Genomic DNA, 14,095 nt, shown 5'->3' with positions numbered 1-14,095 from the left:
CTACTAACCACCCCGCTTCTAATGCACCCCAGGATGCCATTGGCCTTCTTGGCCAAAAGGGCACATTGCTGGCTCATGGTCATCCCTCTGTCCATTAGTACCCCCAGGTCCTTTTCCCCTTCACTGCTCTCCAGCAGCTCAGTCCCCAACCTATACTGGCACTTGGGGTTTTTCCTAGCCAGATGCAAGACTCTACACTTGCCCTTGTTGCCCTGCCCAACTCTCCAACATGTCTACATCCCTCTGAATGGCAGTACAGCCTTTTGGGGTGTCAGCCAGTCCTCCCAGCTTTGTGTCATCAGCAAACTTTCTGAGAAGACACTTTGTCCCATCATCAAGGTCATTGATAAATATGTTGAACAGGTCTTAGTTCCAGATAACTGATGGGCAACCAGTACTGCAAAGGCTGTTGCCATCTGTCAGAGTCAGTGTGGACACAGCCCAGGGCTGTTCATGCAAAAGACAAAGTTTATATTTCAACTTTTATATGGACACACACACACTAGGACAGTAGAATGAATCCTCCAGATCAAAGGACTGCCCAAGTGATCCCTGCTTTCTGCTGTGAGTGGGAGCTTTCTTGTGAACCTGTTGCCATATCAAGCTGTCAGCACAGCCTGAGTAAATATTTGCTTGCTTTGGAGGCCTTAATGGTACTCCTTATCCAACTGTCTTTCGAAGCAATGTTGATGTGAGAAAAGAGCCCCTTCTCAGTACCTGACACAATAAACATTCAGCTCCAGTAACTGAGGCCCTGATTTGGGAACTCTTACCCGGGGTGAGTGCTTAAGCAAATTCTATCTCAATGGATTCAATAGGACTCACATGCTGAATGTTTAAGCACGTGCTGAAGTGTTTACTATTCAGCCTCTCATTTAGCTCCCACTTGATTAAACAGGACCAGATTCTCAACAGAAGTAAGCCACTGGAGTTTCTCCCAAAGAAGTTTTCCCAGTTTCCAATAACTGGAGAGCTGATCTAATGCCTCAAGTCCACTTCTTTTTCCAAACACAGAGGTATCTGTCTGTCTGTCTTTCTTCCTAACCTGTGTTATTTTTACCTCCTATATGATAAACTATTCAAATGACAGATGCTGTCAGAAGCAGCCCAGAGGGACACAGGTCTTACTAGTTACAAATGAAGTTCTGAACCTCAGGTAAATTAAACTTTTCTGATATTATTGTTCAAGTCTAAGCTGATATAAGTATCTCTGCTTCTCTGAATAGAGGCAAGGATTTCTTTGGAAGTTTAGTGTTTCCACTCCAGATAAAAGCAAGTCATTTGCTTCTTTCATCATGTCACTACTAATTTCCAAACAGTCAAAGCTGCTGCTAATTTATTTACTGAACACTGAAGCCCTGTTAGCAGGGGCTGCTACTGAAACTGCTTTCTGGCCTTCGGCTTTTGTTTGTTGACAGCCTGATTTCCCAGTAGGCCATTTCCACCTGTGTTTCTGTTGTTTTTAGTGCATGTCTTTCTTTCTTCTTCCCAGTGACTGTCTCCCAAATGGCTCCTGAAGGCTTTTCTCATCTTCCCTCTCTCTCTCATCCCCTTCTCCCTCCCAGCTGTAAGGACTCTCAGCTCTGCTTTCAGTCATTCTGCAGTTAGTGGTTGTCTACACTGCTGAGCTCCCATGGGGCACTAATTTTTGTTTCAAGGACAAGATTCAAAAGAGTTTGCTACACACAGGTTGCAGGGTGCACCTTCAGATGTGCCTTCAAATAGACTTTGGAGATTTGAATATATGAGCTCCTGAAAATCAGTTTTTAAATTGCAAGGGAGGCCTATTAAGTGCTGTAAAAAAAAATTTTTTTTTTTGCTTTTCTATTTTAAAAGCTGCATTAAAAAAGTGTTGGGTTTTTTTCTCTCCTCTCTCCCATGACATTGGGTGGAAATAGAAATTAGGAGACCGCCATTTCCCTTTAACTTCATGCATATCAAAGGAAAAGAGATGAGAGGATAAAATGAGTCAGACAGTGGGCAGCATACACTGTATCTGGAAGAGCTTGTGAAGAAAGATACTGAGGTGTTACAATGGTTTCTCTGCAACAACTCAGTGTGCCAGGAGCTTTAAGTGTGCAATAAAGGTGCTGAAGATTTCCATTAATGGAATAATTAGGAGCCTGCACCCCTTTTGGGATTTACTTATTAAGATACTTTTTAAACTTTACTACTCAAAAATTTCTACCTTCCCTGTGTGTGAACATGAGTATATTTCCTGATGCACTTCATACGTAACTTCTGGTTTACTTTGTGTCAACTCCAGCAATCTGTGTAAATCTGTCTGAGGTCCTTTGTGAGGGTACTCACAACTAATATATATATATATATAATATATATATATAAGTCTGATATACTGTACTTCAAAATATCTGCTTTTCTTGCATGTTGAGGTCAAGTGGGATTTTTTAACTTCAGTTTTACCTGAAGACCTGGTTTCTAATGAATCCGTAAAACTCAAGACACAGCTGCTTATCTTTTGGCGTAAATTAGGAACTGCATCTTGGGGTGTTCTTCTGGTTAAAAATACTGTGCCCTTGATTTATCTAAGTGTATGTTCACATTTGTTTGGGGGTTTTTTTTGCTCACTTTGGTTTTTTTCTTCTTTTCCTCAGTTTCAATTAAGAAAACAGAGGTGTTAAGGTTACTCAACCCCAAACATTCACTGGGAAATTGTTCAGAAATAAATGTTGATGGTGAAATCTACAAACCAGTAATCAAAGCAAAATTTGAGGAGTGTATAGTAAACCTGCGATGTCCAAAGCCATGTGCTTTGCCAGGATTCCATGACTGCACACAGAGCTAGAATCTGGGCATTTGAGCTTTCATCTACTGACCTTGAGTAAGTCTCTCAGCTGCTATGTCTCTCCTATTATCAATAATATTGCAATAAGACTAATATTTACTTACCTCACGTTCACATAGCCAGAATGAATTAATGTTTGTAAAGCACTTGGAAGTCCTTGGATGAATGGTCTCACAGAAGTGCTAAACAGAGCATGAATTGTCATTTCCTTGTAGATAAATACATGTCATTTACATGGCTGTATTAGAGCTTTTCACACAACCGTATGCAATGTCTCATCTCAGTGCACTCAGGTTAGCACAGGATACAAGAACAAACCCAACAGTCCTTGACAATTCATGTCATTTTGCTTTGAAATGAGTATATTTTCTTTGAGAACAGAGCTTATCATGTGATCTCCAATGAAAGTTATGTTCTGCCTTTTTACAGTTGCCATGATGCAAATGTCATTCGTACTCCCCTTCTTTATGAAAGTTAACAGTTATTTAAGAGATCAAAGTTAATTATCACTAAGGAGATCATTTTTACCTATCAACCCACTTTTGTAACCCCACTATCACAAGTAGAAGCTTTATGCTAATCAGTTTTCTAATTTCCATAAAATACTGATAGAATTACTTTTTTTTTTTTTTCATCATGAAAGCAGATCTGTTGGTGAAAGCTCTTGAGAGGTGAAGAGACAGAAAGAAAATGAGGTAAGGAGTATTTTCAAGAGTTCACCAGCTGAATGTGGCACTAAGAAAATAAAATCCAAATCATTAGTTTCATTGCATCACAAAACTTGTAGGTGCTACAGCTTCCCTGCACTGCAGAGATCTGATACACAGACATCGTTTCAATTTAACATGGTGATAGGAATGGAATCGAACGTGAGGATCACTGTGTGACCCTATTACATGTGAAGTGTCTCTATTAGAGCTGCAAAGACAGCATGCCAGAGGAGCTGAAATGTGTTGATAGAAACAAACAGATATACCTTTTTAAAAGCAGCAGTCAGAAACTCTGCAGTGTGATCCAAGTGTGTTCTGCTGCAGAGGGCAAGATAGTCTATCCTAGGGGAAGATGATATTAAGAAAGAAACCCTCTCCACTCCATCACTGCACTTTCTATATAGTGAGCTTGCCAAATGGAAGCTGTAGAAGTTGTTACTGCTATGACTGACAGCTGCTGTAAAATAACCTCAGCTACAGCATGGAAGGAACAATAAGAGATCAAAATAAAACAGATGCAGATATTTTGGGTATCCCCCGGGTCTAAAAGTTGAGTAAAATAATTGCTTAGTAATTAACAAGCTTGTTGCCATGCTGCACCAGTCTTTTAGAGTGATGCTGCTGAATTCCAGCATAAATTAAATACTCTCAAACACAGGCTTTAAAACCTAGATCTGAAGCTGTATCCATGCAGCCCTTGAACCATACCACACTTCTGGAGCTTCATTTTGAGTTGGTAACAAATAAGTTCATCTTCCAGTGGGCATTGGTAGATTTCTGCTTGACCACTTCTCTCTAGAATAAGGAGGGACCTGGATTGTTGTTTTGAGCTTACTGAGGTCCCAGTGTCTTCTGTCTGTGCCACTGTATCTGTGCCATTTTCTATGGCATCTCTCTTCAGCCAACAGAAGAACTTGACTGTCAGCCTGTCAAGTGCCTGAAGCACTTTCCTTTTCCCCTTCAGGAAGAGACCAGTAACAAGGCAAAGCCCAGAGACACCACGATCACTGCCACATCCCCTCTCTCTGTCACAATCATCCTCTGTCCCTGACCACTGTCTCAGCAGCCTGCAACCCAGGTGGGCCTCCAGAGCTAAATATAAGGGGCACCTGCAAGCACCCCAGGAATAGGCAGGAACAAAAGAAGCTAAAAAGACCTTTAGCTTCCCCCAGCTGTGAGTTTTTATGTTACTGCTTAAAGAAAAGCAACACAAAACTATATTCTCTCTTTTTTTTTTATTCTTCGACCTTCACCTCTCCTGCACACATGCACCTATTTCTCTTCAAACACAGGAGCCATTCCATTGAAGTCAGTAGGACTTTTCTGGTGCTTCAAGCAATGAATGCATATGCCTCAATCCAGATGATATTTACAGAAGGCTCCTTTTGAATTGGCTTTTGATTACACACCTATGTCAGAGGGTTGTTCCTTATTGCTTCTGTGGACAGCCAGGATCAGTGTGACTTGCTTCCATGGGAGAAAGATGGCAGAAAATTGCAAATACAACCTTCAACATTACAGACCTTTTTTAACTGTCATGTACTGCACTCAACTGTGTATTTGTGGTTGAAAGCGAACATAAACTATGATGCAGAATACTAAAGGATTTAGAAAATGTAACCTTTGTGTGGGTGGTTTGTGTTTTATTATCCCATATATTTATTCTGTTGGATATCCGTAGAATAGTATGATCAATGAGTTGGAATCCTTCTTGTTTCTACCAACAACAAATCAAACCTTTAATAGGCCAATAAAACCCCAGGATTTGGAGAGAGGGGAGGAGGGGAAGTAATTGCATTGTTCTGATGCTAACGAGGCACATCTATCTTGAAATAACTGATTAAAGCTGGTGTTGACACAGGGCCTCTGCACAAAAGCATGTTGCTAATGCACAAGGTGTGTAGTACTGAGACTGGAGAAGGTGAAGTGGCAGCTCTGAGTTTGCTTCCTCTGTGTGAGTGGGATGTGGGAAGCACCTCTGTCTGGGGGCGGATTTCATCCCACTTAACCCTTTCTGTACACACAGGGTTCACGGGGTGTGTTGTGTGGCTGATAAATAGTTCCAGAGGTGCATGATTGCATAATGATAGCCACATTCATTCACCTGCCTATCAAAAGTGATGCATTAAAGTTTGAGCTCTCTTCCCCTGGGTCCACGAAGAGACATTTGAGTGTTAGCTTACAGTCTTTAGCATTCCTCCTAACAATGGGCTAAGTGCACTGGGGTTAAACAGGGTCCCTTTTGCTTAGTAACCCATTAGCTAATGGGTGTATAAGCCCATCAGTTCTCTGTTTATTCCCTAACCCCATTAGGGTACACCTGCTGTGCATAAAAAAATACATCTGACAAATCAGAGTGATAGTTGAAATAGAATAAATATCAAGTGTTGTTATAGCTGATCCATATTGTTTGAAGTAGAAAGAGCAGTACAGGGATTTGTGAGCATGGAACAAAATAGTGTGTGCTGGCTCGTGGTAGCTCGAGCAGGTATATGTAAATCCCCCTGTAATTCAGGCAGTTCATCTGTAGACTTTGGGTACTAACAGCCCCTTACCCAGCCCCACAGGCCCCTCTGTAGGGCTGGAGTTCACCTTCAAATGTCATCTCCATGCACCTTCCAGAGAGCCGCAGTGCTGCTAAGTGATAAATTAATTACTGGGGGTGAGGCAAGAGCTCGGGGGCTGCTGCTCTCCTACAAAGACAGCCAGAAGCTTCAAATCTGTCGCTGGTATCAGGCCATTTGTTTTGTCACTTCACAGGCTTTATTTATTTATTTATCTTACAGCTTGCCTTGTGATTAAAGCTGTTGAAACAGCTGGTAGCTGGTAGCAACTTTCGCTGCGCTATTTCCTGACGTCAGTGAGGAAGCCACGGGGCTGCAGCCACCCCGGGAGCTGCCCCTGCTCCCCTCTGCTGGGGCTGGGCCAGGAGCAGCAGCATCCCTGGGTTCAGGGGTCCTGCCCACATGGGGCAGGAACAGTTCAGCTGCCACACACCCCCTTGCACAAGGAGAAAATAAGGGAATAACAGCAATGAACTTGTTGCTGAAAGTTAATGAAATTATCTGATTATTGCAAAATTGAGTAAAACGGGGCTTTTATGTTTAAAAAAAGCAAAAGAAACCCTGGGGAGGCTGGTGACAATAAGACAGGAAAGGTGCTTGGTTCCAGGTGGTTGGTCTTGTGTGGAAAACTCTCTGGGGCAAATGAGTGGGTTTTTGAATGAATCAGTCTTAGGCTTTATGGACAGGAGCTGGGTGTCCTCTGCAACTGATGTGCTTAGCCACTGGGACAGGTGGAGAAGAACACAGGCAGAGGGTCTCTAGTATTGGAGGCAGGAGAGGATGGAGAAGACTTGCAGTATATATTGTTGAGGAAATATGCATAGAAAACCTCTCGGGCTGAGGAAAGGGTAGGACTAAATTTCTTGTGGCTAATTGCAGGTGTAAAAGAAAATCATGACCACAACCATTGCTACTCTTTTGGCTGTTGAAGGAAACAAATGTTGTGCAGGCTTCCTGCAGTCACATCAGGGCTGAGCATGCTGGCTGGGATGGGCCTGCTCACGGCTGCTGCTGAATCCACAGCTGAGCAAGCTGAAGAACTCACCTTGCATTAAAAAAAAAAATAAAAAAAATAAAGAGAGAGAGATACCAGACCAGACTAGCCCTGCAACGGAGCCAGCAAATTGCAAAACCCCTTGGTTTGGGTAAGAAGGTGAAGGGAGGGTTTGGCCTGGGTTGTCCAAACTCTGTTAATTGCAAATGCCACTGATGGGCTAAGGAGCAGTGGTGGACAAAGAGATTGCTTTGTTGCCACAGGCTTTGGCTTTTTCCAGCAGAATGCTTACTAGCTCTTCCTTCCCAGCCCATTGCTGCTATTATTTTTACATCATGACTCTTGAGGAGTGTATCATTCATAACATACCTATCACAAAGAGATTCCTTTTTAAATGCTTAGGGAGATAGAGGGCTACAAATCCTGGGAAATCAGCTATGCCTAATATATTATGTAGAAGTTCTGTAATCATTATTGAACTAAAGTGCATTGAGTAAGTGGATAAAATCAGTCCCACTGTAGCATAAATCTCCAGAGAGCACAGATAAAAATGCCTCTCACTTAAGCAGAAAAAAAGTAACAAAATATTTCTAGTCCCAGCAACTGCATTTTCCTCTCTGTATAAATAGGGAACCCTCAGGAGAAGGCAATGATGCAGCAGAGGTTGAAGGCACAGTTAATGGTGGTGAGATGGGGGAGCGAAGCAGTGCCTGGGATGGGCTGATGGTGAGCATGGGGTACAATGGTCCATGGAAATGCAGCTGAAGGCAGAGACTTAGGATAAGGGCAGTGGGCCAGGAGGCAGCAGGGCCGTGGGCAGGACCCAAGCAAAGCTGGGTATGGACAATGTTGTGTCTGTGCACAATAAAACCTTCCAGATGAGATTCTGTACAATGTTTGTGCTCCCCCTTCCTCTAAACACTGCAGAAAAGTGGACAATCATGACAGGGCTCATCTTGAGGTTTCTTTCCTACAGGTTGTCATGGTTTTTGTGCAGTTTTCCACTGCAGTGCACACCGTCCCCCAAACCCCGAGTTTTGTGCCTCCTCAGCTAAGGTTTGAGCTGAGCTGCCACATTCCTACAGGGAGTAGGATACCTCTGCTGAGCTGTCCTCACTGCCAAATTTATGCTGAGGTTATTCTCAACCAGATAACTTGTGTCTCTTCAGAGCACACTTGGATGTAGCTACACTCAGTCCTTGCCTCTCTCATACACCTGATCCAACTTCTTTGTAGTCAGCTGAGCACCAACAGAACCCTCAGCTGCAGTGAGAGCTGCCAATGTCCACACCATTTGAAAGAGAACCAGGAGAATTATCTCAGAAGAAACAGATCTCCTGTGCTGACAGAGTAAACACATGTTGGGGCTGACTTTGCCAACAGCATTCTTTTCTCTAACAACTACTGGAGTGGGTCTGATAACATTTTAAGAGCTACCCGACTCTTTAGATTGCAAGAAGCTGCTTCTAGCTGCTTCTGATTTTACCAAATTAAAGTTTAAAATTAAATTCTAATTTAATTTAATTTAAACCCCAACATGCCTATTCCTACCTTGGAAATGCTTGGAGCCTTGCATTAGGTGCGTGTGGTTTTAAAAGGTTGATTTTCCCCTTACAGGTCTTCTGTATGACAGCCACTCTTCAGTCCCAATTAAATGTCATTATGTCTACCTTCTACATGCCAAAGATAAAGCTCCTCATGGTCCTCACCTGCCAGAGGAATACAGAATGAGATGAAATGCCTAGAACCAATTTAGCAGTTGATGGATTTGTCATTTAGGAAGGGTAGCAGAATGGAAAGAATTTACAGGAGCCTCCTTTATGATTAAGTCAAGGAGCCAGTTACAGCTCAGAGTACTTAGATGCAGTTCTTGGAGCTGGCCTTGAGTAGGTCACTTAAGACCAAGTGCTGAAAGTGTTCCCATTGATTTAAATAATACAAAGATGAAAACTTAAATCTCTGTGAGTCTCTGGCACTAGATCTCTTATACCTTTGCCTTCTATTTCATGATCACTCAGAGGGACAGCTCTTTGTAGCTGGGTACCTAAAGATAAATATGTTCCTGAAAAGATAGATATGTTCTAGAAAAATACATTGGCCCTTCAGGCAAGCAACAGATTAAACCAATGGAAATAATAACAATAACAATAACTGGATGAACATTCTGCATTATAAGTGAGGATCACCATGCTTCACTGTGTAATTCCATGAATGTCTGCTTCTCCTTAATTTCAGGAAGACAATTTAGTAGCCTCTGGCTTCTATATTTTATTTTTTCTCATCTACTAACCAGCAGCAGAAGAAAAATAAACACACAAATAGAAGCTGGATTCACAGACAGGAAGTAACTTTAATTAAATATTGTGAAAGTTGAAAAGTTTTTACAGCTTGAATTTCTGCAAAAAAATTATAACAATCTCTACAGTAGTTAGTTTCTCTAACAATAGAACTGTACAGTGTGTGTGTCTATTCAAAAAGATTTAGATAAGAAGGTGAAAGGTTAGTAGTTTCAGAGATGACTTCATTTTAGCTGCATCCTAGTACAACTGTGAGGAAATTGGCATACTTTATGCAATCCAGTCATTGTGAAGCTTCACCTTGTTAAAACCGAAATCTGAATGTTTCTACTTAAAGCCATATTCTGTAAACAGCTGCATCTTTTACTTCGTAAAAGACAAGGGTGGTGTGGGGGAGATTTTTATAAATTCCTATTCATCAGATCACTATACACAGCTGCAACAAAACAAAATTATGCACATTGGCAAAGGATCTTTGGACACTGGTGTAAGGGACTACGAACATCAATGGCTGACACTGGTCAGCCAGAAAATCTCTAGGACTTTGAGTGGAGCTCTAAGAGAGTAATTGATGGTGTTACTGGACAAAATATGGCTTTAAATTTGATTACATCGTCGTGCTGTTGCTTACTATGTGAATTAGAATAATTGCTTGGAATACAGAGAAGCAATAAACTGATGTCTCTTGCATTTTCCAGTTTTCTCCTCTTTATTTTCTCACCATGAAAAAAAAAACTCCTGTTTTCTTCCCTTCCCCCCCCCAGATCACACTGTGACAATCTAGTGAAAACCATTGCAAAATTCATACAGGAAGCATGCACAGTTGCAGCATCGTTGTTAATGATTTCTTGCTTGACTAGAAAAAAGTTATATTGTTTTAAGGTAACAAAACAGTTCTTTTGTGCTTTTCAATTTCTTTTTTTTTTTTTTTTTTTTTTTTTTTTGTTAGAATGTTAGTGATGATTGACAGTTCTGGTGCACAGTACAATGTACAAGTGAAATGAATATGATTTGCATTGTTAAGGCATCCAATCTGCTGGTTTATATTTATGTGAAAGACAGAGAAATATACAAGCAGACTTATGAAAGAAAGTATTTTCATTGAGTTCTATGAAGTTTCTCCCCATATTTAATGCACAAAAAATGCGTCACTCCAAAGAGGAGAAATCCCATGCATATTAATAGAGTAAAACAGCATTAGTTTTTGTTAAGCCTCAAAAGCAAAGGATACATTTTTTTTTTAAATCTACATAACTAAATGCTACAAGAATAATATGCTACTTTTTGCCATATATTGGAAAAAACTTCTTAACTTACAAATAATACAAAAATAGACAATGGCTTTTGGGTGGAAATTAAAAAAAATGGAAGCATGGTTTTAAACAATACTAAAAAAAAACTATAAATGAAATGTTTTAAAATCACATTTAAACAGCTAATACAACGGTGAATGACCAAACAAATCAGCACTTTTCACATAGCAAACATACACAATAAAATAAACTTGGTAGGGGATAAAAAGCAATGTACAAATTCCAAAGATAAATACATTATTTATATGGATATTTTACAAAATCCCCTTTAAACCAAGCAAACAAAAACAGAAACAAAAAGCTTTTTTTCTTTAATTAATTTTGCAATTATGTGCAAGCTAAAGGTAGTGAGCTCTTTTTGCAAAATATGCAGTAAAATTCTTTTTTTTTTTTTGTGATATTGAAAAACTGTCTTAAGACATTAAAATGTATAAATAGAACAACAACTTTGGCAAAAAATCACAAAAAATCTACAGTATTTATAACTACATACAAAACACAACAGCAAAGAAAAAATATCAGGTAATGCATTTTCAGAGCTTTGCTGCCTCTTTGACTAACAGTTTGTAAGAACACTTCCCAGAAAATTATAGCAAAATTTTTGTAAAACGGAAGCCATCATTTTGATTTTAAGCCTTCCTAACATCCCCAGCCCCCCATTCCCCCCCCAAATCATGTTTCCATTTACTATTCAAAAGCAGTTACCTGTTGCTTAATATATTATGATACAAATTGAGAGGGTCGACTGATCCAGGAGCAATCCTAGTGGGAGGCTGAGGACAATGTGTGCTTTTAGATTGAGAGGATGCAAAGCCACAGGCTACTCTCTTCCCATTCTGCTCCAGAAAAACCACCAGATCAAGGGGAGAGGGGCTATGCAGAGAATACTCCATGTATGAGGGCCACAGTCTGGGCCATTAGACAGCTATGAGGAATCCAAATGGTATTTTATGCACAGCTCAGGTGACCCTAAACTTCAAGAAGGCCACTCATTTGGAAAGAGTGGGATAGGCAACCTAAAGAGAGAGCCATGCTGATTTTATTCTGCAGTTTTAGCATTGTATCAGAGGCACTGAGTTTTCAGCTCAAGAGGAAAGGTGTTATATGCATCCTTACCCTTGAGTTCACCAACTTTTCTTGCATTATTTACACAATTATTTAGCCTGATATTAAAGACAGTGGTTACTAATCCCACCCCTGATCCTGCCCCTGCCATCCAAAAATATCAACTTTCTAGGGAGTGATATCTATTTAATTAGAACATTAAAAATTCATCATATTAGCTAGTCACCACTGGATAAGCAACCTGTATGAGCCGACCCTTAATTAAATGGCCATAATTCTTCTATGAAAAACTAACTGGCACTTCTATTCTGTCCCATACAGACTTGCATGTGAATGACACCACTTCATTTTCCTTTATACAGCTTTAAAAAAAAAAAAAATCATAAATTAAAAATGTGGCATTCCATCTCTAGTGTCCTTTGTGTATGATTTATAAAAGATAAATGGTGTTGAGTTAAATCAAGCCTTAAACTCCCCCCCCCAAACAGAAACAGATGGGGAAAAAAAGCAAGTCCCACCCCAACCCCACCAAAAAAAAAAAAAAAACAAAAAAACCTGTGAATTTTTTCTTTTCCAACATACAATAAATATATATCCCACGAATTTGAGATGGACAGCTTGGATCAACGCCTTGCAATTGTAGCTTGTTAATTTTAGTATTTGCAAGGATGGTGATTTTTGTTTTGTTTAAAAATCCGCAGTTATTGTAAGACTCTTCTTTATTTCTTTTTTATTTTTAAAAAGGCCTGAGTATAAAGTTCCACTCTGGGACTTGAATCAGATTCTCTCTGAAGCAGAATTCAACCTCTTCATTAATAAAATTCTTCAAGGCAATTCTCACATGGGGGGAACAATCATGCCAGATATAGCTGTTAGAAGGAAAGGGGAGGGAGAGAAGAGAAGAAAAAAAGTTACTTTTGTGCATTATCAAGCAAGTTTTAAAATCCTCAGAGCTTTGAAACATTTACTAGCAAAGCACTTAGCCATATCGAGTATTAAATTTATATATAGGTATCATCCAGTAGAGACAATTATGTACACAGTGATCATGGGAAGCCTCATTCTGTTCAGAAATTGGTTTAAAGTATAAATGACTCCACTGAATTAATGAATTTCTTCCAGAAAAAGTGCAGTTCCCCTGATATCAGAATCAGACCTCAACTTAATTTTCTGATTTGGGTTTTAAAATCTCAGAATGCTCAGGAGGCTTAAACCTGACCCAGCAAAGCAGGTACTTGCTCCAGCTATGAGAAAATGGCAGGAGTCAGGCCCAGGCCCAGCAGGGTGTTGGTTGCATTAGGCACAATAATGGTTGCTCATTCTGTACCAGTTTTCTCTTACAATTCCCATGTTAAGCCCAGGGAGTTCTGTCTGCATTTGCAGGTGCTCAGAAAAAAAAAAAAAAGCTTTAACTCTCAAATTGAATTTGTGAATTGAAATATGTGATGGTTGAGCAGACTGGCATCTCATTGCTTTATTACACTTGTAGCAGGCATCACCAACTACACCGAGGGAGCTGTGTGTTAATGTTAATTTAGAATGTCTTCTCTTTTGTTGGCTAAATTGAATCATCAGTATTTCTTTATTAATCTTCCTAAAAAACGTTTGTACAAAATTACCACCTCTGTCAAAGAGGAGACATTCATTAAAAGTCAACTGGTAAACTCTTCAGCCTAACTTGACCTCTTGGTCTCTTTCTATTTAGCAGGGACTCTGTGCAGATCAGACATACCAAATGTTCAAGTTGCAGGGGATAGTCATGCAAGATCATGATGCCAATTGTAACAACAATGTATCTCAAAAATGCTACTTTTAGGAGTTGCAAAAAGGTAGAAAAAAGATTCACCTTCAGGTTGGCACTACTTCATGGGTGTATTATTTAAATGCTAGAACTGCTTGCCATCTCAGACTTTTGGACATATTATTTCTTAAGGAAGAACTCAACCCTGTGACTGGTGCTGATTAACTGTGCTTTAATTACAGCTGCAATTATTTGATAAGAACAGAGCGAAAGTAAAAGACTCACAGATTTGGGGTCAGAAGGGGAATTTTCTCCACAAACACCACCATATGTGCAAGAATTAGAAGTCTAACAGACTTGAGAACAGCTCAAGTAAACTGCACTGATTAGATGAAATAAAATACAAAGGCAAGAATGCAAAACAAATCCACATGTTTGCAGCAGGACTTCCTCAGAGTTGCAGCTATGCAGCATCATTTTGATTCTTGGAATTTATCATTCAGCAATGTTTTTATGTATAATCCCTGCACTGATGGTTTCTGATAGAATAAGGGCTCTTCAAGGAGCTGAGAATGAGGATAAAAGTGATAGAGAGGTGACTTGAG

The 14,095-nt window shown here is 40.0% G+C and overlaps 1 protein-coding gene across 4 annotated transcripts in view; it reads right to left on the bottom strand.

Moving 5' to 3' along the window:
• Positions 1 to 12,385: 12,385 nt before the first annotated feature.
• The window catches only part of EBF1 (EBF transcription factor 1), a 266,955-nt gene continuing 265,245 nt past the window's right edge, over positions 12,386 to 14,095 (bottom strand). For all 4 annotated transcript variants that reach the window (XM_030458957.1, XM_030458960.1, XM_030458958.1 and 1 more), the window contains one exon: positions 12,386 to 12,618. In XM_030458957.1, the coding sequence (XP_030314817.1) occupies positions 12,587 to 12,618 (32 nt within the window). In that variant the 3' untranslated portion in view covers positions 12,386 to 12,586. The remainder of the gene's footprint in view (positions 12,619 to 14,095) is intronic.

The sequence above is a fragment of the Calypte anna genome, chromosome 13 (assembly GCF_003957555.1).
Source record: "Calypte anna isolate BGI_N300 chromosome 13, bCalAnn1_v1.p, whole genome shotgun sequence".
Taxonomy (NCBI): Eukaryota; Metazoa; Chordata; class Aves; order Apodiformes; family Trochilidae; genus Calypte; species Calypte anna.
Note: the sequence above shows the minus strand (reverse complement) of the source record. Positions and strands in the feature narration are given on the sequence as shown.